The 27,949-nt window shown below is 52.4% G+C and overlaps 10 protein-coding genes across 10 annotated transcripts; 7 read left to right on the top strand and 3 right to left on the bottom strand.

The window, feature by feature from the left end:
* Positions 1 to 497: 497 nt before the first annotated feature.
* On the top strand, positions 498 to 3,155 carry CMQ_2589 (c6 zinc finger domain containing protein; the record flags this gene model as incomplete). The annotated part of the gene is made up of 5 exons (XM_014316667.1): positions 498 to 679; positions 765 to 1,088; positions 1,193 to 2,311; positions 2,489 to 2,800; positions 2,873 to 3,155. The coding sequence occupies 5 exons, from the start codon at positions 498 to 500 to the stop codon at positions 3,153 to 3,155; spliced, it is 2,220 nt and encodes a 739-aa protein (XP_014172142.1).
* A 2,407-nt stretch (positions 3,156 to 5,562) lies between these two features.
* Positions 5,563 to 5,796, top strand: CMQ_2720 (uncharacterized protein; the record flags this gene model as incomplete). The annotated part of the gene is made up of 1 exon (XM_014316798.1): positions 5,563 to 5,796. The coding sequence occupies one exon, from the start codon at positions 5,563 to 5,565 to the stop codon at positions 5,794 to 5,796; it is 234 nt and encodes a 77-aa protein (XP_014172273.1).
* Positions 5,797 to 7,794: 1,998 nt separating this feature from the next.
* On the top strand, positions 7,795 to 9,258 carry CMQ_2954 (FAD-dependent oxidoreductase; the record flags this gene model as incomplete). The annotated part of the gene is made up of 1 exon (XM_014317032.1): positions 7,795 to 9,258. One exon carries the CDS (start codon positions 7,795 to 7,797, stop codon positions 9,256 to 9,258), a length of 1,464 nt encoding a protein of 487 aa, XP_014172507.1.
* A 1,297-nt stretch (positions 9,259 to 10,555) lies between these two features.
* On the top strand, positions 10,556 to 12,242 carry CMQ_2973 (choline transporter; the record flags this gene model as incomplete). Its single annotated transcript, XM_014317051.1, has 4 exons — positions 10,556 to 10,772; positions 10,836 to 11,230; positions 11,325 to 12,030; positions 12,091 to 12,242. The coding sequence occupies 4 exons, from the start codon at positions 10,556 to 10,558 to the stop codon at positions 12,240 to 12,242; spliced, it is 1,470 nt and encodes a 489-aa protein (XP_014172526.1).
* A 363-nt stretch (positions 12,243 to 12,605) lies between these two features.
* On the top strand, positions 12,606 to 13,375 carry CMQ_3241 (uncharacterized protein; the record flags this gene model as incomplete). The annotated part of the gene is made up of 2 exons (XM_014317319.1): positions 12,606 to 12,690; positions 12,927 to 13,375. The coding sequence occupies 2 exons, from the start codon at positions 12,606 to 12,608 to the stop codon at positions 13,373 to 13,375; spliced, it is 534 nt and encodes a 177-aa protein (XP_014172794.1).
* Positions 13,376 to 13,882: 507 nt separating this feature from the next.
* CMQ_2765 (pectate lyase) lies at positions 13,883 to 14,646 on the bottom strand (the record flags this gene model as incomplete). The annotated part of the gene is made up of 2 exons (XM_014316843.1): positions 13,883 to 14,548; positions 14,569 to 14,646. The coding sequence occupies 2 exons, from the start codon at positions 14,644 to 14,646 to the stop codon at positions 13,883 to 13,885; spliced, it is 744 nt and encodes a 247-aa protein (XP_014172318.1).
* Positions 14,647 to 17,622: 2,976 nt separating this feature from the next.
* On the bottom strand, positions 17,623 to 18,439 carry CMQ_3065 (glutamyl-tRNA amidotransferase subunit; the record flags this gene model as incomplete). Its single annotated transcript, XM_014317143.1, has 3 exons — positions 17,623 to 17,799; positions 18,005 to 18,110; positions 18,174 to 18,439. The coding sequence occupies 3 exons, from the start codon at positions 18,437 to 18,439 to the stop codon at positions 17,623 to 17,625; spliced, it is 549 nt and encodes a 182-aa protein (XP_014172618.1).
* Positions 18,440 to 20,449: 2,010 nt separating this feature from the next.
* Positions 20,450 to 21,764, top strand: CMQ_2883 (uncharacterized protein; the record flags this gene model as incomplete). Its single annotated transcript, XM_014316961.1, has 6 exons — positions 20,450 to 20,576; positions 20,787 to 20,911; positions 20,970 to 21,051; positions 21,136 to 21,196; positions 21,291 to 21,535; positions 21,649 to 21,764. 6 exons carry the CDS (start codon positions 20,450 to 20,452, stop codon positions 21,762 to 21,764), a joined length of 756 nt encoding a protein of 251 aa, XP_014172436.1.
* Positions 21,765 to 22,413: 649 nt separating this feature from the next.
* Positions 22,414 to 22,830, bottom strand: CMQ_2939 (uncharacterized protein; the record flags this gene model as incomplete). Its single annotated transcript, XM_014317017.1, has 2 exons — positions 22,414 to 22,446; positions 22,510 to 22,830. The coding sequence occupies 2 exons, from the start codon at positions 22,828 to 22,830 to the stop codon at positions 22,414 to 22,416; spliced, it is 354 nt and encodes a 117-aa protein (XP_014172492.1).
* A 1,671-nt stretch (positions 22,831 to 24,501) lies between these two features.
* CMQ_2982 (uncharacterized protein) lies at positions 24,502 to 26,454 on the top strand (the record flags this gene model as incomplete). Its single annotated transcript, XM_014317060.1, has 4 exons — positions 24,502 to 25,350; positions 25,455 to 25,948; positions 26,009 to 26,137; positions 26,331 to 26,454. The coding sequence occupies 4 exons, from the start codon at positions 24,502 to 24,504 to the stop codon at positions 26,452 to 26,454; spliced, it is 1,596 nt and encodes a 531-aa protein (XP_014172535.1).
* Positions 26,455 to 27,949: the final 1,495 nt, after the last annotated feature.

Raw genomic sequence — 27,949 nt, 5'->3', positions numbered from 1 at the left:
ATAAGTCTGAACATTTTTTACCCGCAAGGCGGAGACAGGGGTGGTGCTAAGAAGCGCTAGCGTCCAGGGCCATGCATTCTGTACGTTTGGGCAGTTGCAGGCGGAGAGGCGGTTCTCCATTTTCTGCCCCAGGGGCCAAACCGCCTGACGTCCGGAGAACCCCGGATCTGATTAGGTGCCAGAGCTGTGCCCCGCGTGTTGAAGCAGGCTTTTTGGCCGCTCTTTCGCCCCTGCGAGTACAATATCGTCTTTGCCCCCCCCCCTTCTCCGGAACGCACCTCGGGATGACGGGAGCGAGCAGTGGCTATCTGGAGCGCTTCATTTCTGTCTTCTGCACCCCAGAAGTGACGCTGGCAGTCTGTGTGGAGAGAGCATGCATGGGTCCTGGGCCATTGCGAATGAACAGGCCAGCAGGCCAGCAGGAGCCGGAACAGTAGCAGAAGCAGCAGCACCACCACCGTCACCACCACCAACACCACCGTACCACCACCACAGCCATGTCGGGCGTGGACACGCTTGCGCCGTCGGTGAAAACGGTGAGCGACAGCGGAGGGGCATCGAGCGACGATGACGGGGCAGCGGTGAGCGTGAGCTCGACGACGACCGGCCGTGACGGCAAGCGGAAGCGGCACTCGCTGCACAAGACGTCGTGCGAGCTGTGCAAGCAGCGCAAGGTCAAGTGTGGACCGGGCAGAGCCGGAGAAAAGGTGGTGTGCCAAGAACAAGCGCAAATGCGTGTATCGCGAGCGGGCGCGTCCGGGCAGCCGGACATACGGCTCCGATCTCGAGGCCAAGGTGAACCGTCTGGACGCCATGCTGCGGCTTCTGGGTCGTCGAGTCGAAGACCACAACACGGCCCACGGCCAGGCCGGCCCAGTCGGCAGCGACATGTCCACGCCAGCCAGCATGTCCTCGAGCAGCCAGTCCTCAATGCTGGACCTCTTCTCCGTCGATCTCGGCATATCGTCGTATGCCCGAGGCCCGGCACAACAGCAGCGCATGCAGCAGCCGAGTCCGTCGCCATCGAGCAGCCAGATCCAACAAGGGCCCGGCCCTCGCCGCTGTCCCAGTCCCAGTCGCTCACACCGGTGCCCCGGCTGTCGGCACACGGGTCACGACCACCACCGCCACAACCGCCACCACCACCACCTCCACCACCTCCTCCTCCACGACCACCCCCGCCTCGTCCTAGCTGTGGCCCGCCACCACCACCTGCCTCAGCGTCGTCTCCACCGGTCGGTGACGCGGCCCTCGTGTCGGATCCTGACCTGCCCGAACCTGAGATCGTGTACACGCTCGTGGACCTGTACTTCAAACACGTCAACACATGGTGTCCGATCCTCGACCGCAAGGCCACCTTTGCCGCCTTCTTCGGCTCCACCATGCTGACCGAGGCCAAGCGCACGCTGCTGCACGCCGTCATCGCGACGACGCTGCGCTTCTGCCGCGACCCGCGCATGCCGCCGGCTCGCAAGGCGCAGTTCCATCGCCTGTCCAAACAGCGGGTTGAGCACTACGCCCTGGAACACGTCAACCTCGAGGCCCTGGAGGCGCTTGTCATCCTGTCGCTGGACGTGCTGGGCACGTCCAACGGGCCGCTGGGCTGGAACTTGCTGGCCATGATCGTCCGCTCTGTCATCCAGCTCGACCTGTGCACAGAGAGCAGCGTCTTCCTGGCTGCTACCTCAACTCCGCGCACTGGTTCCATCCGCCGTGTCGTCCTGCTGGAGCCGACCAGCTGGATCGAGGACGAGAGTCGTCAGTGGCTCTGCTGGATGGTCTACGTGCTCGATCGCTACGCCACCGTCGCCACCTCCTTCGACTTCATGCTCGACGACCGCTGCCTCCATCTCGCTCTGCCCTGTCGTTACGACCTCTTCTCCAACAATGTGCCGGTCCAGACTCGCTCCCCTCCAGCTGGGCCCGACCGCTCAGGGCGGTTCGCCCGCCAGCAGCAGCGCCAGCAGTGCCGCCCAGCAACTCTAGCAGCAACTACTATGGCCCTGCTACCACCTCTGCCTCTGCTTCTGCCACCAACATCAACACTGCTTCCTCCTCTTCCTTCTACCTCTCCCCCTCCGCCTCCACGCCCTCCGTCTTCCCCCCTGCTCCCCCCGTCCAACAACCCGCAGAACCTGGGCAAAGCTTTTCCCTACCACTGCGAGGTCCTTCGCATTCTCTCCCCGCGTCCCACAACTTCCTCAAGGCCCCCCATCGATGTCACCTCCCCCCGTGCTGTCCAGGCTTGGCGCCACACCTTTCGCGCTCTTGACGGCGAGCTCAATTCCTGGCTTCACGCCCTTCCTGGCGAGTATGGCTCCATCTCTCAGCTCTGTCACAGCGATCCCCGCCTCGCGCGTCGCCAATTGGATCATGCTACACGCCGCCTTCGTCACTGCCGTCCTCCGTCTTCACACCACCCCCGCCTATCCTACTCCGGCTGCTCGCCCTAGCCCCCCCTCCCCCCCTTCTCTCTTTTCGCCCCCAGCCAAAACGCCGCCCAGCGTTGTCTAGGCGCCGTCCGCAGCCTTCGTGACATCGCCGCCGACGTGCTCGATACCAACGGCCTCAACCTCCTCGGTCCTCCCTTTGCCTTTGCCCTTTGGGTTAGCGCTCGCGTCCTCATCGTCCATGCCGCCGTCTACGATCCCTCTGTCGTTGATGGTGTCATGGACTTCCTCATCGATACCCTCCGCCAGATGGGCACTTACTGGGAGGTCGCTGCCACCTATGCCCGCATCCTCAGTGACATTGTCGCCGAGGGCCGGCGCGGCGACCCATCCTTTGCCGAGATGCGAAGGTGAGAAGAACCCCTCCACCCCTACCCCCTCTCTTGCTTAGTAATCAATCACGTGCGTCGCTGACGACTCAGATGTGCCTGCGATGTCGTCGATCTCGCCAACCGCCAGCGCCACTCCTCGCTCGAGCCCACTACCACTCGGCCTACTACCTCTCGCGAGCTCGACTACGTCGACGTCTTTGATTTCTTCAACTATCCCAAGGTCGCCGTCCCCCTCTCCGTCGCCCCCTCTCCGCTGCCCTACCTCTCCGTCGAGAAGGTCGCGGCCACTCCCGACAGAGGAGTCCCCGACTTCACTTTTGAGGCCCAGCGCCCCGATGTTGACTGGCTGAGCTTCCAGCCACCGCATGACTGATTACTTTTGCTGTTCTCTGGCTTTTGCATATACCTGTTGTCGTTAGTGTCTGAAATGTGTGTTCATGGGTCATACACACTTTTGCACGGAAGCTTATTTCCCATTATTATCATGATTCTGATTGCGTGGTATCGCTCGGCCAGTCTGCCTGGGCGTACCTGTAACATACGAAATATCCTAACCGTCTGTTGAATTATGATTTGAACTGTGACGTCATGCCAATAGACATCTGAGGCCCATCTTGATTTCAGAGACTTGACAAAAAACGCCTTCATCCAGGTACAAATGGCTTCCCCGCCTTGGTAAGAACAGGCATTATTAAATTAACAGCTGGAAGAGAACATCTGCGACAGCCCGGAAGGTTTGTTGAGTCGACCTTGGCCGTATATCTCTCGATACATGTCAGGGCTATGATGGCCCGTGTAAATAAGTCCCATGGTTCTTGATGGGCGGTTTTCGTCACTGACCTCATTGGTGGTTTGCATATGTTTAAAAAAAAAAGAGATCATGATTAGACGACAGTGTGCCGAATGCCGATCCGGATCAGTAATTCAGGTCAGGTTGGCGAACACTTTTCCGCCACAATACCCGCTTCAGCCGAATAAAAATGGCGTATCATCACCCTGGCATTCTCAGATGCTTTTTGAAGCTCCCGATGAAGTAATCAATCTTTCTGTTAACTCTCGATATCAAAGCGTTAAGCACAGTGTGCATCGAGCACACCTCTCCACTGAGTCATCCTCATCTTTTCTACGAGCCTGCGAAGGGACAGTCGTCAGGACTCACCCACGGCCCTTTCAAGAGCTTTGTGTTTCCGCGGCCGATAGGCTGAATCAGCACCACCATCTGAGATAGCTAAGACAACCTGGCTCCCGTCACTGACGCCATCAGTTTCATAGGTCACCAGTATATTGACAAGAAGCGATTAAAGGACACTATCGTGAACTGTATCGAGACCAACGAGTTCGCTTAAATCATGGCCAGGTCCGTTTCTGCTTTCCTCATCATCGAGCGGAACCTGATTTATGACCGACGAGAGGCCTTGAGAGCATCTTCTCTAGGATCGTAGGGGGACGAGTTTGTGGAGAACTTCAAGAAGGCTTCGTCGCGTCTCGTCTGTCCTCCACGCGTGAAGGACTCACCCGTCTCCTGTGCCGCACTCACAGCATTGTGCGTATCGCCAATGAAAATCACGTAATTACACGCTCGGCTCGCACTTGGTTGGCCACTCTGATATCGTCAGTGATCGTTGTTCTCGATATCCATGTCAAGGGATAATATATCACGCGAGATTGGGATGTTTCCCCTTGCACCCTGAACCGGTTTGCACGCTAACAAACGGACAGCTGATGTGCTGAAGGCTTCAACTATTTCTCGCAACGAACACAACCAGTATACCAATATTAGTCGAGTATGGGATATGAAAGGGCCATTTATGCTGGATAAACCGATCTTTGGAGGAAGGCCGGCATACTTGGCCCTTTCACACTTCATACTCGGCAAGGAAATACAGCTTACCATGCTAGAGCCGAAGAGCCAGATTTGCAAACTTGAAGCACGATTCTGTCAGAGCGTGGTACACAATGAATATTTATCGAATAGTATCTGTCTCTATTTTTTTACCAATTTCCCCTATCTATAAAAATTCAACTACTCAAAGGCTCAATATCGGCTAAATGGCCAGTTTCGTCTGCTACCATTGTATGCTTTACGCTGCAACTTTAGATAGTTGGTAACAGAGCTAACACCTTGTGACGTTTTCGTGACATGGCTCAGTAACAAGGGAGTTGGTGTCAGGCCTAGCACGCTCGGTGTTGTGTCTGTGTCGAATGGTTGTGTATTGTTTGATTTCGTTGTATGTGGAATTCAAGCAGAGCAGATCCGTATAATAGCCCATTGAAAGCGAGGTTGTAGAACTGTAAGCAGCAATTATACTGATCGTAGCTTCGATTTTAGCATATGTTAAGAGATCCTGGCGCTCAGCATACATACGTAAGAGCCAGCCTTGGTGGGGTGAATATTTTTCTTCTTTTGTTGTATGCATAGTTAGACTTGCTTGCATTTACAGATCACATGTATCGCTTAAACGTACTCTATATAACGTCCGGTACTTAGAAGTGTAATTTCACCGGGTATCACGTTCTTGGTTAACAACCTACAACTGATAATGGGCTAAAGCCAGTTGCGACCGCGACCGAGGTCCCGATTTAGCAATGATCGTGGTAGTTTGGCTCATCCGAAGCTATCAGAACAAATTACTCGAAGCACGTCTCTGATTGTTCGGCGATATAAGAGAGCACCACAAGTGGATGTAGGAGGTACACTTTTACGATGGCACCGTCTGCATCTACACAAAGCATCGGATCTCCAACAACAGTTTCGGTGCCGAAGCAATGGCTATGTGTTAATGGCACCTTTGTCACCCAGAGCAGCTGCTGCTCGGAATGGAACCTTTCGGTACCAAATCCAGGACCACTACACCGACCCGCTCTTTGACGAGACCAAGGTCTGCACCCCTGGCTCGGCCACGCAGACGCCCCACGTTAAAATTGCCATATCCGCCTTCTTCGACATCTCGACGTCGGCACAGCTCAAGGCGATTTGCAGACTGTCTGGTATGACCAGGTCCATGCGTGCGTAGCTCGGGTTTTTATTGAGATGAATCATCACCCTGTCAACGCTCTCTCTGCCAAAGTGGCTGGCTTATTAACCCAGATTTGACTGAGATGTGGGAGCCTCTAGCTCGGTAGAAGTCCACTTGCGAGGTTGCGCAGGCACTTAACGCGTATTGTATTCGGAGTCGACACGTATTGTGTATACGGACAATTGGGAGTCGTTCTACGAGTGCTAACACCATTCCTGAACGGAGTCCAGTTTACATGTTGAGCATAGCCAAAGCAAATGCTAGCAATTTCTGTACTGAAAGATGTAAGCGCATCGAGTGTGAGGCAAGAGGTAGAAATATGCTTATTAAGCACACCAAGGGGTCGACTCCGTATTACCAATCCGCCAATTTGCGGCTTCGGCCGATGGAACGCAAATTGACAACGAACTGATCTCTCGACACTGGTTCGACGGTACTCGAAGACAGGTCATATTTCGAATAAGCTCGCCGCTCATTTCCCCACCGTTTCGGTTAAGGTTATACTTTAGATACGAACCACAGACATGCTATAAATGGCGTTGGTGCTGATCATTTCTTTCATACAAGGCGGGAATCTTCGTTAGCAATTGATGCACACTCATTTATAGCTGACCTCTGTTATTAGACCCAATGCGGACGCTCAAGACTGGAGACACCAGGAACAGCGAGAAGTTTGCATGTAAAATTGACTAGCCGAGCCAGGAACTGGCCTTTCGATGCATTGGCTACGTCTCGCTATTCCCGTTTCTTATCCTCCGTCCCTCTGTTTCATCTGTCAAAGACACTAGTACGGATTTGGCAGCGGAGTCTCGCGGACAGTCTGCATGATACCATGAAAGTAAAAAAAAGGAAGGTTGATGTCGGTACAAATACGAGGTCTTCGATATACGAGGAGCTACCGTACTATGTATTGTGGCAGAGAACTAGCGGTGGCGAAAGTGATGTTGTATTTGTATAGCTGTGGCCGCCTTGTAAACAGCGGCTAGGATGCCGAAGAGGAAGGTGCTAGGAATGCGGATTACAAATACACAACGTGGTTATTAAACTACGTATACAAACTCAGGCACTATGTCGCTAATTGGCAGGTCAAGCATCTCATTGCTACAAAGGGTTGGCAGCTGTAGGCGAAGATGAACAAACTTAGCAGGCAGGAATGCAAAGACTAGACGGAAATAGGCGGAGGTAGTCCCATGGTCGGACACCCCGGCTGTTTTCTAGAATGAAGGCATAATGAGTGGAGAAGGAGAATATACGGAGTAAAGTCCGGGGATGGTTCATGCGACACACGACTTGCGCGCTGCTTATCACAGGCTTACCAAGAAACCAGACAGGCAATAGACCGAAATATATCTTGGCGCGTTGTTTTCGAGTTGTATGATCCCACCTTGTTTCGATTAAGACCAAGGATGCATCTGGCAAAGCGGCGGCCAGCAGTCACAGTCCGAGGGTCCAGACCGGCGTCCGATTCCATCCGATGCTTCTGCTCCGCCCTTCTGTGCATGATTTTCTCTTGTGTTGCATCAGACAGTGTGCCTGCATTAGTGCGTGGATGACAGGCGGCATTGCATTTCGCGATTGCAACAGGCCACGTCTCCACCAGGTCCTTGATTCGAGACTAGATTAGGCAGTTCTTGCAACGGTCTGCACGATGCAACGGCAAGGATGGCCCCTTGAAATTACGGGACCTCTGCTCCATGAAATGTTTGCAATACAGTGTATGCACTTCACCGCTTCGTGCAGCTTGGCAATGCTTTCGTTCAGCAAAATCTCCACCCGTGCTACGACTGCTGGAATGCAGAGTACTTGCCAAGACCGGCGGTTTGCGTATCAGTAACGGCGGCCGAGACGGACGACGACGAGACGGCAAATCGTATAAGAAGGGAAGCTGCAGATGTTGAGCAGCCTGTCTGGTCTTGGCTCCCTTTTCTGCACCCACGAGCACCACTGCCCACCCTCCATTCTTTCTCGTCTCTCACTCCCTCTTTCATCTTCACAATGCGGTCCTCTTCCGTCATGCGGGCGGCTCTTCTGCCGCTGGCAGCGCTCCAGCAGGGCGCAGCCGCCTACCGGTGGTTCAACTGGAACTACGATATCACGTCCAACACGACGGCACTCGTGCTGCCGTCCAGCGAGGCGGAGTTGTCGGCCTTTCTGGCGGCCGAGCACCCCAAGGGCTCGTTCGTCAAGGTGGTCGGCACCGGCTACGGGCTGTCGAACCTGACGACGCCCGTGGACGCGGGTACGACGTCGCTGCAGTCGTACGTGGTCAGCCTGACGAACCTGCGCAGCATCAAGTACGCCAACGACAGCAAGACGGTGACCTTTGGGGCCGGCTGGGACCTGGTCGACCTGGTGCCGGAGCTGCTGGAGCACGGGCTGCAGCTGAAGCAGCTGGGCAGCCAGCGGGCAGAGAACTATGTGGGCGCGATCAGCTCGGGCACACACGGCAGCGGCACGTCGCTGCCCAACATGGCGGCGTCGACGGTGGGCTTCCGGCTGGTGGATGCGACAGGCTGTGTTCACGTGATCAACAACACAACGGACCCCGACGGTGTGCGGGCGCTGCAGATCTCGCTGGGCGCACTGGGTGCGATCACGGAGGTGACGGTCGAGGTGCAGCCGGTGCGCTACCTTAAGCGATCGGTGCGCACGGTGGCGACGACGAGCAACCTGACGGAGCAGTACGCCCTCATCAAGCAGTACTCGAAGATGGACCGGATCAAGTTCGAGGGCCCAACGTACAGCTGGAACGCGACGAGCCTCGACTGGGACCTCGACCCGACCATGGGCTTGCTCATCTGGGAGGAGACAAACGTGACGGGCGTGCGCAACTGTTCCGACTTCTGTGCCAACGGCTGCGGCAACTGTGGCGGCACTGTCTGCTACGATCTCGAGCCGTATGCCGTCGCTGTTGCGCCGGCTGGCGTCTGCGATCGCGGCTTCATCCACCAGTTCGAGCACCACTTCCCGATTGAGCACCTCGAGGAGGCCGGCATCGCCTACACCGAGCTGCAGCGCTCCCAGACTGCCGGCCTGGCCAACCTGCCCAACAAGCAGCTCGTCTTCAACATCCGCTTCATCCGTGGTGACAACGCCTTCATGTCGCCTGCCAACACGGAAAACCTGCCGGCTAACGCCAGCGGTGTCTTTGTCACCTTTGAGATGTCCTACGTGCCCGCCTACAATGACTTTGCCACTCTGCAGAAGTACACCGACAACCTCGCGGCCTTCATCCCCGCGTTTGGCCAGAAGTTCAACGTCCGGCCGCACTGGAACAAGTTCGCCGGCTTCGACCTCTCCTATGCCGAGGAGGTCTACCCCCAGGTCAACACCTGGATGCGCTACGCAAAGACGTTTGACCCCAAGTGCCAGTTCGCCAACCCCTACCTGGTCAACCTCCTGAACATGACTCACTGCAACGGCATCGTCCCGACGACTGCTGCACCCTACCTGCTGTAGAGGGTGGATGGATCCATAATTGTATAGATTGTATAGACTCGGTAGCGAATGAAGACGAATGGTTCTTGTGTGAATGCAACTTCAAGCCTAGACGAGGTGACAGGTGTAAGTCGGAAATTGTCCGCTGTTAGTGCCAACTGACAAGAATGTGGAGCACTGTCGCCATGGCCGTTTTTGCTCATCTCCGTAACCCTACGGAGTCATGGAGTCATGGTCCCACAAACACGTCCCCCACACTTTCTGCAACAGTCGTGCTTGGCATCGAGAGCCCACGCGGCCTCTTTGGACAGGCCGTAGAAAAGGGGCCCCCGTCATCTCTCTTCCGTGATGCTCTACATCGTACTAACAAGACGCACCAAAGCAATGGCACATCCGGACAGACCCGGACGATCCTACCGTTTGAAACTGATGACGCGGCGTTCGCATAGTGCGGATATACGGTTTAGCATCTATCTGTGTGGGCCATTAACTGAACGAAGATGTATTGCCGAGTATAAGAAAAACAAAAGTAAACACGGAGATTTGTGAGATGTGTCAATGGCGTCGAGGCCTAGCTATGCTGGACAATTGTAACATGATTTTCTCTCTTCTCTTTCTATTTTATTTTTTTCCCATCTTTCTTTGCCTCATTGCTACTTTCTATCATACACTCTCTTACTTTTCATTTTCCCACTTTTTCTCTCATCTTCCTTTTCTTTTACCGGACCTCCCGACTTGCCGGCCGGCCCACTACTCTCCCTACCGAAGCGGAATAGTCTGTAGACGAGACAAACCGGCAGCTTGGCGCCAAGAGCCACCTCGCGTGGCTGTGGTCTCGAGGTCACCTGACCTCCTCCTAGAACCCTAACGAGATATCATCACTAGGTCTTACTACGGAGTAGATCTCACAGAGATTACCGTACGGGTCTCTGGTATTACGCAAAGGCATTACCTTTGCGTTACAGGCTAGAGGTGCACTATGTACTCCGTAAGTAGAAGCCACATGGCAATCAGCTGCATCCCAGCTCTAGTCTCCACTCTCAGGGCCGATAAGAATTCTCCCGATGCTCTTTTTCTCGACGGCGTTTGTACACGCTCTTACACGCTTCCTAGGGCGTATCGGCCGGCAGTTTGCCGCAGCCCAGATGATAAGCGCAGCTCACTTTCCACGAAATCTGTCGCTCTTATCATCTTTGTGTACGGAGTACATATGTCTCTGCCAAAGGAACTACAAATACTTTGTATGCCGCCTCTGACTCGGCGATCCACTGTTTTCTTTTTCAGGGGCTCTGCCAATTCTCCCCCATATCCACCCGCCATGAGCCTGAGCGAGAAGTTCGACAAATCCTCCGGCTCTCCGCCAGCTGAGCCAGACGAGGCGGCCGTAGGGAAACCCGAGAGCGGCTTCGAGATCAACGCATCCGGCCATCGCGACCAGCTGGAACGCCAATACGGCCTTTTGCGCGTGGCCGGTGCCGCCATCACCATCGACAATGCCTGGGTTGTGCTGGGCTCGTCCATCTCGGTCTCCATTCGTCAGTCCCCTCTTGTATCTCTCTCTGGCCAGCAGTTCCCCATCTGACCTCCCGCCTTCCCAGTCAATGGTGGACCTCCTGGGATTATTTATGGTTTGATCGTCGCCACGTTTTACTACAGCTTCATCGGGCTCAGCCTGGCTGAGCTGGCCTCGGCCCTGCCGTCCTCCGGCGGTGTCTACCACTGGGCCAACATGGTGGCCGGACGGAAACACGGCCGTGTCCTCGGCTTCTTCACCGGCTGGATCAACTTCTTCGGCTGGATGTTCGGCCTCGCCTCGCTGTCGCAGTCGACGGCCAACACGCTCGTGCAGCTGTACGCCACGTACCACGGCGCCTACGTCGCGCAGTCCTGGCAGGTCTACGTCGCCTACCTCGGCGTGCTCTGGCTCAGCATCGGCTGCGTCGTCCTGGCCAACCGACGGGTGCCACACACGCAAAACTTTGGCATGTTTGTCGTCATTGCCGGCGGCCCTCGCCACGATCATCACGCTGGCTGCCATGCCCAAACGCCACGCATCCGGTCTTTTTGTCTGGGGCTCCTTTCGCGAGAACAACGAGACCGGCTGGGGCGGCGGTGTAGCCTTTCTGACCGGCGTCCTCAACGGCGCCTTTACCATCGGCACGCCCGATTCTATCAGCCACATGGCCGAGGAGGTCAAGGAGCCGCGCCGCAACCTACCCAAGGCTATCCTGATCCAGATCAGCCTTGGCGGCCTGTCTGCCTTTCTGTTCGCCATTGTGCTCTGCTACGCCATCGATGACATCTCTGTGCTGCAGGGCGGCGTCAACACCTTCCCGCTCGCTGCCATCTACCACCAGGCCACCGGCAGTGCCGGCGCCACCTTTGGCCTGCTCTTCATCATCTTCCTCTCGCTCTTCTGCGGCGTCATCGGTACCGTCCTGACCAGCACCCGTACTTACTGGGCCCTCGCCCGCGACAATGCCGTGCCGATGTCTTCTGTCTTTGGCCGTGTCAACGAGACCCTCAGTTGCCCCATCGAGTCGACCCTGTTTGTTGGCCTCATCGTTTCTGGCCTCGGTGCTATCCCTATCGGCAGCTCCGTCGGCTTCTCCAACCTCACCGGCTCCTTCATCATCCTCAACTCCGTCTCTTATGCCATCCCTTTTGCCGCCAACGTCCTGACTGGCCGCAAGAACTTTATCCGAGGCTCGTTCCACCTCGGCAGGTATGGCTTCTTCGTCAACACTATGTCTGTCCTCTTCATCATCCTCTTCGATGTCTTTTTCTGCTTCCGTAAGTCACTCCTGTCTACATGGCTAATTCCGCTTCGCCCTGCTTACCTGTCTGTTGTAGCTGCTGCCCTGCCTGTCGACACGTCGACCATGAACTACAACTGTGTTATTCTTGCTGGTGTCGTCTTCTTGACTGCTGTCTGGTGGTTTGTCCACGCCATCCGCCACTATCCGGGGCCTCATCTACAACTTGATTTCACGCATGACACATGACAAGGTCTAAATACGGGGGATGGGTGAAATCTATGGGGAAATGACACTTGCGGTGAAGTTATTCCACAGAAGAACAAGATTCTGTTGCCTGCAATCAATCCACTACCAAATTGCGGTGGCAGCTCGAGTTGTGGTTGATGGTATATTTTTGGCCTGAATACGAGCCCAGGCGACCGCGGTGAAGACAAACAAAAGGGGCAACCGCTCAACAGGCTTCCAGCGCCCATTTAGACCCACTAATTACGCCTCAACCTGTTTTGCCTTCCCCGCCGAATGGAGCCCTGTAGGCTGCCTTACTGTCCGCCAGAAGACGCCAAGTGCCCTATTTCGGCAGTGACCTCCAAGAACCCCTAATCTAAACTCATGGTCCCATCCTTGGAAGAATTGCCGATCCGCACCACCAAGCTAGAAGAGAAGAAGAGGACGATCTGCCCGGCCGGAAAGAGAGGTATAAGACTGCTCTGCCTGTCTTTCCAATCGGCCATCTTGCTATCCTCTCACCTTCATCCTCTTCTCTTCTCCATCCAAATCCTCAGCCCTTTAACGAACCGCCATCATGCAGTCTACGATCGTCTCTCTTCTCGCCCTCTCGACCGGCGTCCTGGCCAGGCCCTCCGCCCCGGCCCCTAGCCACACCTTACACCTGCGCCGATTCTGCTGAAGGCTTTACCTGGTCCATGACAGACTTCGAGTACAACACCATCGAGACCTCGAGCACGCCCGCCCATCAGGTCGTCAAGGGCGAGGTTTCTTTCAACATCTCCAACCCTGCCCTGTTGTCTCTCCAGTCTACCTCTGGCTGCATTGCCCAGTCCTACAAGTTCCCCAACTACTTCTACGACAGCGACGTTTACCACTGCGTCGACCCGGACTCCGACTCCAAGACCAAGACGGCCTTTACCTTTGACTCTGCCAGCGGCCTCCTCAGCATCAACCAGTCTTGGACCTGCCCCGACACCACCGAGACCATGTCCTTCATCGCCTCGGGCGCCGTCAATCTGACTTTGACCACGACTCCGACCGTCTACAGCAACCCCAACTGGCACGTGGGCGAGACTTTCCACAACAGCTCCAAATACAGCACCGCTGTGGACGGACCTATCATGGCATTCCAGGTTGATCGCGTTGCCTAAGCGCCAAGCAGCTCGTGGAAGCCGTCCTGTAAAACGGCTAATTTAGACCAAAGCAGGTAGTTGCATTTATTTGCGGACATATAGAATAGATTAGACAGTTGTTAATACAACACGACCCCTGCCTTCCCGGCATATCTTCGATTTGAGCTTTAATTGTGCATGCTTTGTGAGGTGTTGTGAGCTTTCTACGGAGTACTCCGTACTCGATGAAAGTGGGGTGGTCAGGTCGGGCTACGGAGTACTTGTGCAGTGCAGAAATAGGCTCCTGGGCACGCAGTACTTGTAACTTTTCTTCACATTGCACACGACCAGGGAAAAGTACGGGCAAAGACAAGTTGAGAGTGAAATGTGGTGGTCCACTTCAAACTATAAGGTTAAGCCAGTACTACAAGTAAAAGCTACTAAGATATTGACAGAATAGAAGGAGGGCCTGGCACTCTTGCAAAGAGCAGTAGCCATTTATATACATGAATGTGGCACAGAAGACAAGTGCACAAGACCGCCCGCTTAGCAAGCCGGGACCGAGGTGTACTTGCAGTGGGAGCTGATGCCAGTACTGATCTCCTTGGGCTCGTTGCCGGGAGTGGTGCCCTCATACTCGGCGCAGATCTCCTTGACCGACGTGGCGCAGGTGTTGGTGATAGTGGCGACATCTCCCTTGTTTGAGTTGATGCCGACGAGCTTCTTTCCGCTGTAAGCCTTGACGTTCTTGACGATGACGTTGCGCTCGCCCATGGTCTTGCAGTTGCCGCACGCGCGGTAGAGCTTGCCAAAGTCGACGACAGTGAAGCCGTCGATGGTGACGGTGCCGAGGCCGTTGTGCTGGATCACCTTGTCCTCAGCGCCCGTCGCTCCGCCGCCGATGACGTTGGCATTGCCGTCGCCCTTGAGCGTGAGCGCGTCCTCACAGACGGCCTTCCACCAGACGTTGTTGATCGTGCACGAGCCGAGACAGTGGACACCCTCGATCTGGTCCGCTCCGATGATGGCGTTCTTCAGCGTTGCGCCGTCCTCGAGAATGAAGACTGCATCCGAGTTTCCGCCCTCGGCCTGTCCCGTGCAGCTGACGCCCCGGCCGTACGTCTTGAGGCCGCCGTCAAACGTGCCCGAGATGGTCTGGGGCTTGGTATAGGTCACAGAGCCCTTGGAAGCGGGGATCGGGAAGTTGGCACGCTTGTCCAGGGACACCAAACCGTGTTGGGAGTCACGCCAGTGGACGGAATGGCCAGAGCCGTGGCGATGAGGCCGGAGAGAGCAATAGAGTACTTCATTTTCGAAATAAAGGAATGGGTGACAGGAGTCAAAGAGCGGTAATGGCGATTAAGCGGATGAAATGAGCAGAAAAATGGACGAAGGTGGTGTTACTGGGAACAAAAGCGAATGTAGAACGTGCAGGAGCTGGCCTGAAGAAAATCCTGTCAGTCTGAGAAGCGGACGTCTCGCCGTTTTATACAAAAAACATCGTCACAGGGTGCATGTCGGTACGAGAATGAACACACTATCTAGGTTAGATACATCCTGGCTTACGTTCTTGTTTCGCGTACGGTAGCGAGGTGGTGGACCGGCAGATGTAAGTTCTTTGACTTGGCAAATGTCAACTGTGCGCCCGTCCACTGTCCCATTGTCGGTCCACAAGTCGAAAAAGGCAGACCAGAATGTGCAAAATCCGCGCTTGGAGATGTCCGGATTTCGCGCCGACCCTCTGCCAAGTCCAGCCAAGACCAGCCAAGCCTTTGGTCCTTTCGTATAAGTTCCACACCGTTTCCTTAATTTGCGAACAACGTGTATGCCAAGACTTCTATTGTTCGTGACAGGAGACAAATAGGTTCGTCCGATATTCTTACAAATGCAAACGACGTCCGTCTTCCTTAGTATTGAGCCCAAACTGCCCCATTGGGCTATATTCAGTGCACAGACTTATATCACGGTCTTGCGTGTTAAAGCCGCAACTGCTTTACAGATAGGATAAGTCCGGACCCCCAGAAAGTATCTGTAAATGCAGTGCAAAGCTGGGTGTCATATGTTTGTAAGAATCAAAGATGCCTTTGTATTTAAAGTTAACAGTGGATGTAAAGGTAACGCAGTGTGCACTTTGTCTATACCGGTCGGAAAGGGGAGAATAGCTGAATGCGGACTAGTCTGGGCGAAGTAGCATCCGGACAGTCCGCATAGCAAACAGTGGCCTTCTGATATTTGAAACACAAGGCACTTTAAAAAGCAAACACGGGAGATAATACAACGATGCAATGATAAGCACAAGACCAGGCAGTAGACAGGGGTGCACATATATCAGTTATTATTGAAAGCCTATGGGTACATTTTCTGCAAGAGTGGGATTTTTTTAAGGCCTACGGAGTAGTCTATAGTGTGGCGGAATCCATCTTTCTGTTGCTTTCCCCGTAAAGAGTCGCGTTCAAATCAACCACAACTTTACGACCTGTCACAACCTTCAACTCGTGACCTGATTTCTGACCTAGTTCTGTCGCATGCAGCTTAGCAATAAAGCAAGTTCAAGCTCCATATGGATACGAGCACAAAAATGGCCCAGCGCAGCTATTTATGCAGCGGTTTTGCCTGATTGGTGGGGTGTTCAGACCTACTCTCTTCTGACGTGATACACCATTCACGTATTCCAAAAGGTGACCGCTTCTGCAAACCTTTGTGGCGCGTGATTTTTTCGTTGGCCAGACTCATATTATGCAGTCCTGCCTTTCCCCCTTTAGATATTTTGTAACCAGACAGTCTTCGTTGAGTAGATAACGGGGAAAAAGGGCAACAAGGAGAAGAATGCAAAACTATTACCCTGCCACGAGAACTATGAGTACTACCAAACAGCACACAAGGGGCATGCTCCACGACCACCGCATAAGACCGGGTCTGCCTAACAGAAGCGACCATCAGCGCAACAAGAGGCGGCAGGCTCACGCTTGATGGGAAAGGGTGTACATGGAGGCCGTTTTGGGTCTCCTGACGGGTCTCAGTCCGTCCAGACCTCACCCATTAAAGTCCCACTTGGCATCTAAACAACATCATAGAACCTGCGATATAGTACCACTATATCACCTATATAGCACCTGCCCGGAGGTGTTGAAATATCATCATCATCTGTCATCATTGACGACGATATCATTGTGAAACTTGTTTTAATTTTGATTGAAGGGCTCATAATCAGAGCGAAAACAACTTGTATCAAACAAAATGCTTGTTTTTCTAGGATCACTGTTGTTGAAAAAAGGGAACTCATTTTTTCAGTTGAAAGCGAGATATCCTTTCCAAAGGCATGTTGTGTAGCTGCAAATGTCTTAGCTCACGGCATCGATTACCGTTACAAATAATCGGCAACCAGCCAATTGAGACCTAGAGCGGGCGGCTAATCTTCTTGGCTGCTGGTACCTATGCCGGAACCACAATCGCTTTATAATTTGTTGTGGTAGACTGAACGTCTGTATATCTTCAAACGAAAGACGCTCGCAAGGCGGCAAGTGCTTCTCATAATTTAACGACTTCCTTTCAGCGCTCGATAAACTCGCACCCACTCCATATGACGTGAAGGGCTGTTTGCCGTAAAGACACTGCTTTTTAGCTGTTGTTCACTACAAGCGTTCGGTTGTAGCTGAGAATTGCAAGGGAAGTGTGCTGTGTTGACACTGGGAAACGGTTTTTATTTGTAAACTGTAATAGGCTTTCGTAATAGCTTTAACACTTTGGCATCGCTTTTCGAAAGTTTGAGTATCATCTCAATGGACTGGTCGAGAAACAGATGCACATTATATGAACTGCAAATTAGGCTCTTCCTCCGAAAAGAATCACAGATAGCTAGAGTGCATTGATAATGATGGTCACAACATTGGGTTCTTGGTTTGTTCTTGGCGGTATGCCAGACGCAACAGACAGTCTTTTAAAATACAAGAACAAGATCAGGCCGTTGAGGTTTCTCCCGTAGAATATTCATTTTAAAGTTTCAACTTAAGATTCGAAGCCGGCCTGCCTTACACTTAGTAAAGGACTTTGTTTATGTATGACAGATATCGCTCTGAGAAAACGATGCAATATTGTCCACTGATTAGACAAGTAGGTTATGCCCTAACAAGGGTAATATGAGAGGAAGTGAGTTTATGCTAAATGACATTGATTCATCTGCTGTTAATTCTCAGGCTTTACTTTTTCGTGATGGTAGTACACCTTTCTTGCTCCATCGCTACCTATCATCGATTGTAGTTTAAGAAACTGTAGCTAGCACAACGCCTTCATCTTAGGTCTACCTCTGCATTTGAAATCATAGCTCCTTCTGTATCCAATGCCGAAATCAGCTCAGCAAGCATAATATCGCTCCCCTTAGAGCCAACAATGCCCAGCGCGGCCGGCAGTTGCTCAGTCTTGTTGGTATATTTGGATTTGTATGGAGTTGTCCCCGCTATTGGTCTCTGTTAGGGTTTTTGTATAGTCTTGGTCCGAAAAGATAAAAGTGACGTACCAGGAACGATAAACTCCGGGGCCTCTGCATAAGGGGCGATGTTGTAGAAAAAAAAGCCCGTGCCTGTGAATTTTTTGGGGTCCGTCTCGGTACGTGTCGCGATATTCCGGCTCGCCGTTGGTCCACGGTAGAACCAGGATAGTGTCCGAACGTACGGCTTCGTCGACGGGTATGACGTGACTGTAAAACCATTGCTGGTAAATCTTGAGAAGCCGGACGCTTTCTGCCTGCTGGTCTACCGTAATGGTAGGAATGTAGTCCCTGTGTGAGTTGAGAAATGTGTCAGCAGTTGTGCCGTGCAAGATAGGACACCGACACTTGCACAAGAAAGCCTGCCTTTTGAATCTGAGCTGTGGGTTTAACACGGGTAGCTTTCCTTCCTTGGCCTCGTAGCTTTCCACAAAATCTTTGAGGAACCCGGACCACTGGTCTGGATTCGCCGCCCAATCAAAGACGTGTGCAAAATACTCGTCCAATGGTGTGTCCACTCCTTCTGGATTGGTCTCTAGCCAGAGTGTGCCAAGATCAATAGTGCTTCGCACGATTCCAAGAAAGGTCTCCAGTCGGGAAATGTACTTGTCAAACACCATTTGGCTGGTGGCATCTTTGACTGGCCAATAGTCTACTGGATACAGCAGCTTTGTTGGTTTCTGCAGGACGACGTGGTCAGGGGGGAGCACAGTAGCTGTTATTAAAGAGATGCTGGACGGTTCTTGCCTTGAATTTTACTTTACCATCAGAAGGAGGCTGATGGTATAGGGCATGGGCCAAAATCTTGAACTCTGCTGCGGTTCGCGCAAAGCCACCGATGGTGTCGAATTTCCTAACGCTGGTAAGAGGGGCATATTCTAGCAACAAGGTGAACGCAACATGCAATGGCCTACGGGCTGTATGGAATGATGCCTTAGAAGCTGGAAGCTCCAAGAGAAGAGCGCAATTCCCAAAATGCCCTAGGCTGCCGCTGGAGCACGGATACTTCCGAGTGCTAGCGTTCAGATGTCAGTAAGGAGTATGCCGTCAGGGAGAAGGTGGAGAGAAAGGGAAAAACCCACTGTCGGTCCCTAGCAGGCAGCGATAGCTGCAGCACTGCCCGCGCTGCTGCCGCTAGTGGTCAGGTAGCCGTCTACACGGGGGTTGAAGGGAGCGTGATAATCGACCCAGTCACACGGCGGCCACTCAAAGTCGGCAAACTGTGTTGTTTTGGAATTGCCGACAATTGCCGACAACAACGAATCCGAGATCAAGCAGTCACTGTATCGTCTCGGAAGAATTAGACTGGGGAGGTAGTAAGGACGTGTATGCACGTGAAGACCCGCTCGTCTTTAGCCCCTTGAGGTCGATGGTATCCTTGACCGCCAACCGGAGGCCTGCATATGGATGCTCTGACGTTCTGCGGAAGTAGAGACGCGAGGGGACGGCGATAGTGAGTGCAGATGGGTACTCCTCTCCGTAAGCAGCGGCGTCGAGAGAGCGATATCTTTTGGATGCCGGCAAGGTCTATTAGTAAGATACAAACCAACTTACGTGTTCTTGTCATCCTCTGGGACAGTAGCCACAACAAACGCACCAGCAGTATCAGGGTATAGCCGGTACGCTTTATGGAGTCCACCTCCGTGCAAGAAATACGGACCTGGGGGGGGGGTATCTAGCACGTCGACGCTTTTTTCGACATGCTGCACGTGCACACGTTGCACGCCTTGGTCACGTAAAGAAGTCTCTACAGAGGGACTAAGCTGGTAAGCTGTATCGGTGGTCTGGATCACCAAAGAGGAGAGAAATTCGGGCGACCAGACATCATCGACTCTGGAGAACGTAGCAAAGATGTTCCGGAATCCGGTGGCATCGAGAGATTGACTTCCGAGTGACAACAGGGTGCAGGGCTCTGCAGTCTGTCCCAGAAAGACATCGGAATCTGTCCACACTCGCTGTCAAGGTCAACATGGATAATAGCAGAGCAAACAAGACGGATGCAAAGGAGAACGGCAGAGCACGGAAAAGAAAAAAGACGGGCTACCTACTGAATTGTATGCCTGTAGGTAATATGCGACCTTTCCTAGTCGAACGACTGTTGAAACGCGATTTTCGGCCCTTGTGGGCCTAGAGTAAGCAAACAAGAGGGTCAAAAGTGGTTGTAGACGCATACTCTCTTGGTTTTTAGTGCTTTGGGGTTTTCGCAGTATTGCACGGCCGATAGTCTTTTATGACTTCTCGATAGTGAAGTGAAATGTATTCCGGTGAAAACAATTCTCGGATCGAGTCAGAGGAATTTCAGTCTGTTTGGATTTGTCGTTGGGCGAGGGCGAGCAACTGCCGTGTCAGCAATATGGCCTTGTGGAAGCGGGGTATCTGGAAAGAAGTGGGGTATCGGGTGGTGTGCGCTCGTTGATTGGTTAGTTTACGACACCGGGCCTTGGCGAGAGTACATAGAGGTACAATGTGCTGACATGAATTCGGGAGTGGCTTCACAGGCATGGAGCATTAAATAGAGTCTGGGTATCGAAAGCGACGCAGTCCTCAAGCACAAGCATATTCTGCGGAACTAGACAATAATCACTTTTGGCATTTTACAGCAGAATCAGTCCCCGGGCCAAGACGTGAATATGAGCACAATCGACAGTAACCATGTCAACCTCCTGGACTGGTTCGCCGAGAACACGGACAATACGCGAACTCTCTTTTCAGATCTGAGTCAGAAATGGGAGCTTGACAAGTACAACCCTGCGATGCGTATGGCTAGCATTTTCTACATGCGACCAGATCACCTGTAAAGGGTAAAAAAGTCGTACTTTATGAATTTCCTTAGGGAACCTTCGAGGGCGCCTGGAGTCAATCGGTCAAACCCGATTTACTTGAGAAAGTGGATTGCTGTGGCTGACATCCGCGGCCACGAGAAGTTGTTCTCGCACGACCAACATGGATTTCAGCTTGTACACCTAGAGAGCAGCCTCCGTTATGACGACTTTGCATCATCCGAGGCCATTGTGTTAAGCTACTACAATGAAGTCAAGGCTATGTTGAAAAGCGTTACTGGAGCGGTGGACGTGTTGCCATTTGATTTTCAGGTGTACCCTTTTTGTTCCCAATTAGCACTGCATGCACAACTAACGATCCAATCACCAGGTCCGCCGCAACGATCCATCACTTGCCGTTAACTCGAGGGGTGCTCCTGGAAAGGCACAGCCATTCTCGACAGTACATGGTGGTGAGTGGCAGAAAGGAAAGGAGAAAGTACCAAAGAGAACCGCTAAAGAACGGTACTGCGTCTAATCTGAATTTTGCATACTAGATCAAACGGCCAACGCGGCCAAGCGCCGTCTTTTCCACTTCCATCCAGAATACGCTGATCGGTACGGCACGGGCCGATTTCAAATCGTAAAGCACGTTCACAAGCTAAATCAAGAAACTAATCCCCATGCATTGCTAACCTACTGGATCTGCTAGTGTATGGAAGCCGCTCCGTGGCCCCGTCTCCGACTTTCCGCTGGCAGTGTGTGACTATCGCACCGTACAAGATGATGACCGCGTACCATGCGACATCATTTTCCCCGACTACCTCGGCGAAACGTACAACTTTTGGCCAAATCCACAGCACCGTTTCTATTACATCGATGGCCAACAGAGCAATGAGGCCTGGTTGGTCAAGTGCTTTGATTCCGCCACAGCCACAAATCCCAATATCGCACAATGTAAGAACCGAAAGTCACAGCAGGGGAGAAGAAGTCTCATCCTCCGCAGGCTTACAAATGGGTTTTGATCTAAAGAGATTTTCACCTGACAAATTGAAAACTAATCTCTCTAGTCGCGCCACATGTCGCATTTCCCTACCTGTCGGCCAGGCCGAAAATTCCGCGGGAGAGTATTGAGGTCCGGACCTTTGTCTTTTACGGTGACAAGCAAGAAGCAGAAGCGGAGTAGATACAAGGTGGCTTGTAATAAATAAAGAGAGTTGCTATTTGCACTGTAAAATTTGGCTATCTGCACCGTAATTCACTAATAAGAGATATGGTACAGTGGGTCCTTGCTTTCACCGCCAAGGACCCATAAAATAAATCTACTTTTTAGCCAATAATATTCTCGCACCGTTGTCTAGTTAAGTACTCTGTACTCTGTACTCTATACTCTGTACTCTATACTTTATACTTATAAAGAAAATACTACTCCGTACTCCGTATAGCGCAGAACAAAGTAACCAATCGACTAAGTTTTTGCTAAACCCACCCTATATACCATATTTCTTATTAGTGGATTACGGTGCAGATAGCCAAATTTTACGGTGCAAATAGCAACTCTCTAAGTAAATACTCACATTAGCGTTAGGCGAAGAAAAATGGCAAACTTTATCGCGCAGACGTCTCTACTGCTTACTATGTAAAAAAAAAAACAAATAATCCTGTACTATCATCCTTCTGTATTTCCAAGGAGAGGTGTCCAATCGGCTATTTCACTTCTTAATGCCTTCCATTACCCCCCAAAACGGATACACATGAGAAGCACTGGTATACGCTCTTATTGGAATTTCCAGAACTGGTCTTCTCCTTGCATATATCCTAAATCAACGAATCCCCTACCCGCCTTCAGCTACAGTAGAACAGACATTCTAAAAGAAGTAGCGGATTAGAATCCAAAGTGAAAGGAGTGTAATGCAAATATAGGCACGTACGCAGCCGCTTCCTTGACAGTGAGGGCAGTTGGGGTCGCCTTTCCCTCTGCCCAGACAAGGCTCGTCAACTTCACCCTCAAAAAGGTTGACCCACTGATACCAGGGCTTGTCATTGAGCACGGTGGCATCTCTTTTCCATGTCAGCCACGGTTTGGCCTGTTTCTCTTCGTCCGAGAACACCTGGGTCGGCGAGGGCGGCCAGTAAGCGCGCCACGGCTGAAAGGAGGGACCCCTCTCGGGAATTCCGTTGAGGTCCCAGGCAAGGTCATCAGAGGTGGCCATGGAATAGTCCCCCTGAACGGAAGGAGCAGAGTATGCCATTCTTGTAAATTGAGGGGAATTGTCGAATTATTTCTTAAGCCTTTCGTTGTGCTTGTGTGTTTGGAGTGGAAGGGACCTGAGTGGAAAGTAGTGGAGTTTAAATCTATCATGATAAAAGCAACCGCTTTACGTGGCTGGGAAAGTTTGTGTCGTGCCGTGTGATACTTGGATATACATCTCATTTCTTCCGGGGGTTTCCGTAATCATGTCATGATATGAGAGCCGTATCAATTCTATTGGCCGATACTGCACTTCTGCACTTTTTTGATCACAAGGCGGCCACGAGCGGTTGAGGCTTGGCAATGCTTCCCACCCTTCCAACTCTCTCCGGTGCTTTTTCTGTCAGATAGACTGCATTTCGTCGGATTGAATTTATGATAAAATTTGGCAAGTAGACATCGAAAACAACTACGGTGACCTTGTTGGCTAGCCGTTCCTAGTGAACGGCATTTCGGTCTGCATGAATGGAGACGCTTTCCGCAGCTGCATCGGTATTGCAGCTTATTGCATTTTTCGGGTCTGTATTGAAGGCAACGGTGAGTGCGTTTGACGCGGCAACTACACTACAGCAGTTCGAAAAGGACGCTCAATACATGTGCCTGTCTCTGAAGGCATCTATCAGCATCGTGCAGAATATATGCCTCTTAAATGAGAAACTCGATACGTTAAACGAGAATCAACTACAGCAGATTCGGGTCCCAGTTGAGCAGATGGAACTGCATCTACTTAGCACCATCGAGCTCAGAAAGTGTCTCCAAAAACGCAATGCAAAGCTGGCTAGCTTTTTTGGTGCTCTCAAGGTCAATATGGGCAATGCATTTTTTCAGGGAGAAAACGACGTGGAGAATTGCTGGGCCAGGTTCGTCAAGTCGCAGAGCTGTCTGTCACTCTTTCTCAGCACGCTACAATTGTAAGGACAACTTTCCTTTTCTTTTTCCTTCTATTTCGTCCTCTTTTTAACAGGTATTTTTATCTTTGTGCAGTCGTACTACAGTATCCACATTCGAAAGGCTGGGTGATTTCGCACAGTCAACCGGCAGTCAGCTAAACGAGATCTCCACGATGCAGCAGTCGTCTGTGCAGACTATTGCTTCTGTTCATAGAGGAGTTCAGGCCGCGTCCCAAAATTATCCGCAAATTGGACATTTCCTTAAATAGGGCTGCTCGGCAGGTCAAGAGCCTGAGCCAGAAATTCAATTCCAACCATGGAGCCAGGTCCGTGTCAGGGGCGACAAGACAGCCACCGTCTTTTTCCCCCGCCAAAGACGCTATTCAAGGTCCCATACTCGCGAAACCGCTGGTTCACAGGACGCAGGGATGTCTTATCTCAGATTTCCAACTGTCTCCTTCCCTCCAAAGGGAGGCAAGCCGGACCCACTGTCAAACGGCGACAAGCCAGACGAAAGCCGGATTCTTTGTTCACAGGGGAATTCCAGGTGTCGGTAAGACGCACACGGCCATTGAGTTCTGCTACCAGCACCGAAACGACTTTCAGTACATCTTTTGGATCGCAACCGACAGCCCCGAGAAGCTGGAACATGGCTACCTGACCACGGCGGATGCTCGTCATCATGGCTGCTGGTCCTTGACAACGTTGACGACTTTAGCAATCTGCAGTCATCGTGATCTGATTTCCAGTACGGTGCCGTCCTCATTACGAGTCGCGACAAGATGCCAGCACTACAGGCAATCAGCGGCCACAGCCAGAGCACACAGATGATTCCGATGACGTCGGCCGAGGGAGTATCCCTGTTCCGAAAGCGGCTTGAGGGCCGCCGCATATTGAACGAGCAGCAGATCGGGGCATGGGCCGAGAAGGTAGATCGCTTTCCGCTATACTTGGAGGGGGTGGTGTCGTTTATAGAGGAGTCGCATACGTCGCTGGACGCACTATTCTGCGCCAGTAACGGCAGCAGCGAAAACCCGAGCTCAGACCTGCAGGATCTCGCGCAGGTGGCGCCTAGCAACAGCCCATGGTATAGCCAGAGCTTGACTGAGGCACTGGCGGCATCTATATCCAAGCTAAACGACACGAGCCGTCAGGTGCTGACGACCGTGGCACTGTTCGACCCTGACCAGATTCCAGAGCAGCTGTTGGTGTCGTTGGACGGCCGGGTGCCGGCGCTCAGGACACTCATCCGCAGCAAGAACATTATGCTGTCCCTGTCGAGACGATCCTTTGTGTATTTGCAGCACGAGGAGGAAGAGGAAGAGCAGGCGGACCAGCATCAGTCCCATAGTCAGTATGCTTGGATGCACCGCCTTGTTTGCGACGTCGCCCTGGAACAGAAACCTCATATCCAGTCCGATTTTGAGGACGCCACGAGCCTCGTGCGGCAGGCGTTTCCGCTGCACGGACCGGCACGGGACCACATGGTGGAGAGGTGGGACACCTGCGAGACGTTTCAGCCGCATGTGCTATCTCTCCACAAGCACTATCTGAAGCTGCGCGGCATGGGGCCGGCTGTCGTGGACATCGTCGTCGTCAGTGTCGTCATTGTCATCGCTGATGGACTTTGTGTAGCTCGTCTACAGCTGCGCCTGGTATCTCTGCGAGCGGGGTCGCTTCTCGATTAGCAAAAACACTGATCGCGACAGCCCACGAGGCTTACAGTGGCCTACAGGTGGCAGCCTCCAGCCCGAATAGCAGGGGAATCGTCTTTGACGGAAAGCCGGGACTCTTTCTCGCCGATCTGTACACGGTCCAGCTGTACTTCCACAACGAAACCGAGGCCGAGGAAGTCGGGGTGGCCAGAACGGCAGGTCTGAGCCTGGCCGGCTTGGCAGCACAAGACCTAAAGATCCGCGAAGACGCCGTGAAGGCTGGCCTGCTAGACGTGAACCACCCAAACCTGGCTAACGGATTCATGAACTTGGGCGTGGTCCTTGCGGGAGATAACCCATGGGAGGCGATCAAGATGCACCAGATTGCGCTTGAGATTCGGCAGGGCACAGACAAGTACAGGGCGGACCAACATCACGGCTGGGCACTTAACTACCTCAACATTGGGCGGTGCTGGTGGGTGGTGAAGGAGCTGGACAGAGCAGCGGTGTGCTTCCAAAGTTGCATTGCTTTGATGCTTGAGCGTGAGACTGCGACGCAGAAGCGGTTTCCGTTGTGAGCCCTCCCAGTAAGGCTATAGATCAACACAGCACATGTGCTAATTGTATGTGGAAGGACATCGTGGGCCAAGGCGGCACTGGCCTTGGGTCTGATCGACAAGGGCGAGCTGCTGGTGGCCAAAGAACTACTGCTGGACAGCCTGGCCCTGCACAAGGAGACGTTGGGCCAGAAGCACATGAAGACGTTATCGTGCTCATACAGATTAGCTTGGATCTGGCACAGGCTGGGCGATTTTAGAAAATCAGAGTGAGCCTGTCTCCCCGTCCCTTATTCCCCATCGCCTGCTCTAACAACCTACGAAGAATATACTGCAATTTTGCCTGGACGCATACTGCGCGATGCCGTCGTTTCCAAAGGCAGAAATTGCACGGGTCAGATTCAAGCTGGCGCAGGTGCAAGGGGATCTGGGCCAGAACAGTGGCCAGCATGAGTATCTGAGAAGTGATGCCCGGCAGCTTCTTGCCGAGATTGTCGGGCCACGGGTGGGACAGCGGTGTTAGCGAGGCCGACTTTGATGCTGCCATTGCATATTATATACGCTAGTGTTGGCTGTATTTCGATATATGACAGGCACCTGGTTTATCCGACGGATAGTGCTTCGCAGTGAGAGTTGGCAAGATGTCTCTGCAAGCAATTACTTGTACTTCATAGGTGAAGCATCGATGGAGATGGCTCAAAATATTGAAGGCATATGCAAAGTCTACAATATCGCATATTATCTCGGTGGTGTATGTATGGACACCATTACAAGCAATCGAATAGTATAAAGAAAGACACCAATCTTAGGGAATGTCTGTGAAATCTAACAAAGGCCAATTCAAAAGCCTTATGTATACACCGGTCATGTATTCGGAGTAAAACTGGCCCGGGAGAAGTCGGCCATGGCACGCTCCTCTGTTGGTATCTCTTTCTCGTGCAGCAACGCATATTACAAGGCTCCAAGCGAGCATACTGTCACCAGACTCTGACACATTGTACTAAGCCGTAACAAGTACATTGCAATCTGATGATGGCCGACCTACTTAAGTGCTAAATTGAGGATCTGCGTCGATAAAGCCGCCTTGTCGCCGTTGAGTATAGCTGTCAGAGTTCGTAAAACGAGCGTACGTCGTATATAGCTTCCAGTCTGGCCACGGAAAAGCACACCATCTACGGAGTACGAGGGCAATGTTGCTCGTTCGGCCGGCTGCAAGTTTGGTTGTCATATCTAATATGAGATAAGATACCAGTACCACAGAGAGATGCAACGGGCCGCTGCTACGGCAGCACATGAGTGGGCGTTTCAAGCTCCGTAGAGAGCTAGACTCGAATTTCGGTGGGGGGTCGCTTTGGTAATTTAGGACCATCCAGACATCTGCGGCTTTAACCCCTGCTATGTAAGAAGAGATAGGTATCCTTGCCTATTGTGTCTTTCTAATTCAGCACCGTTGCACAAGCTTGGCGATGAAAACTCTTCACACAGAATTACTATGGGGGGGGGGGCAAAATGCTACTCTAGACAGGACAAGGTCCCGGCTGCCTGGGCTGCCCGAGAAAGTATGCAAGCGTCTCGGAATTTCGGCAAATACCCGTTTTAGGGAGTTGAGCGAATGATTTCGGAGTACTCGTAACTTACATATGAGTTATAGTACATAATAAGGGGGCTAGCGGGTCTTGCCGTCCCTTTTTCGCACCAAGACTAGCCAAGAATAGCTGTTGATCGACGGTGCTACAAAATAGGACATTGCCCCCGAGGCCAGTTGCAAACGTACTCCGTGAGACGATTGACAAATTGCCGATCTATCTCCCACGGAGCACTCCTACTACCCGTGCCACGCCCCACCTAAATTGGTCGCGAAAACGCGCACCACCATAGGTGGTGCTAGACACCTTTTGAGCCAACCCTCTTTCACACCAAAAACACCGGTTTTTAGACAAATAACTAATTCAAAAAATAGATATAAGAATCCGGATTAAAGCTTAACTAGCGAAGACAAATATATACGTAGAGCTAAT

This window comes from Grosmannia clavigera (genome assembly GCF_000143105.1).
Source record: "Grosmannia clavigera kw1407 unplaced genomic scaffold GCSC_144, whole genome shotgun sequence".
Classification (NCBI taxonomy): domain Eukaryota; kingdom Fungi; phylum Ascomycota; class Sordariomycetes; order Ophiostomatales; family Ophiostomataceae; genus Leptographium; species Leptographium clavigerum.
Note: the sequence above shows the minus strand (reverse complement) of the source record. Positions and strands in the feature narration are given on the sequence as shown.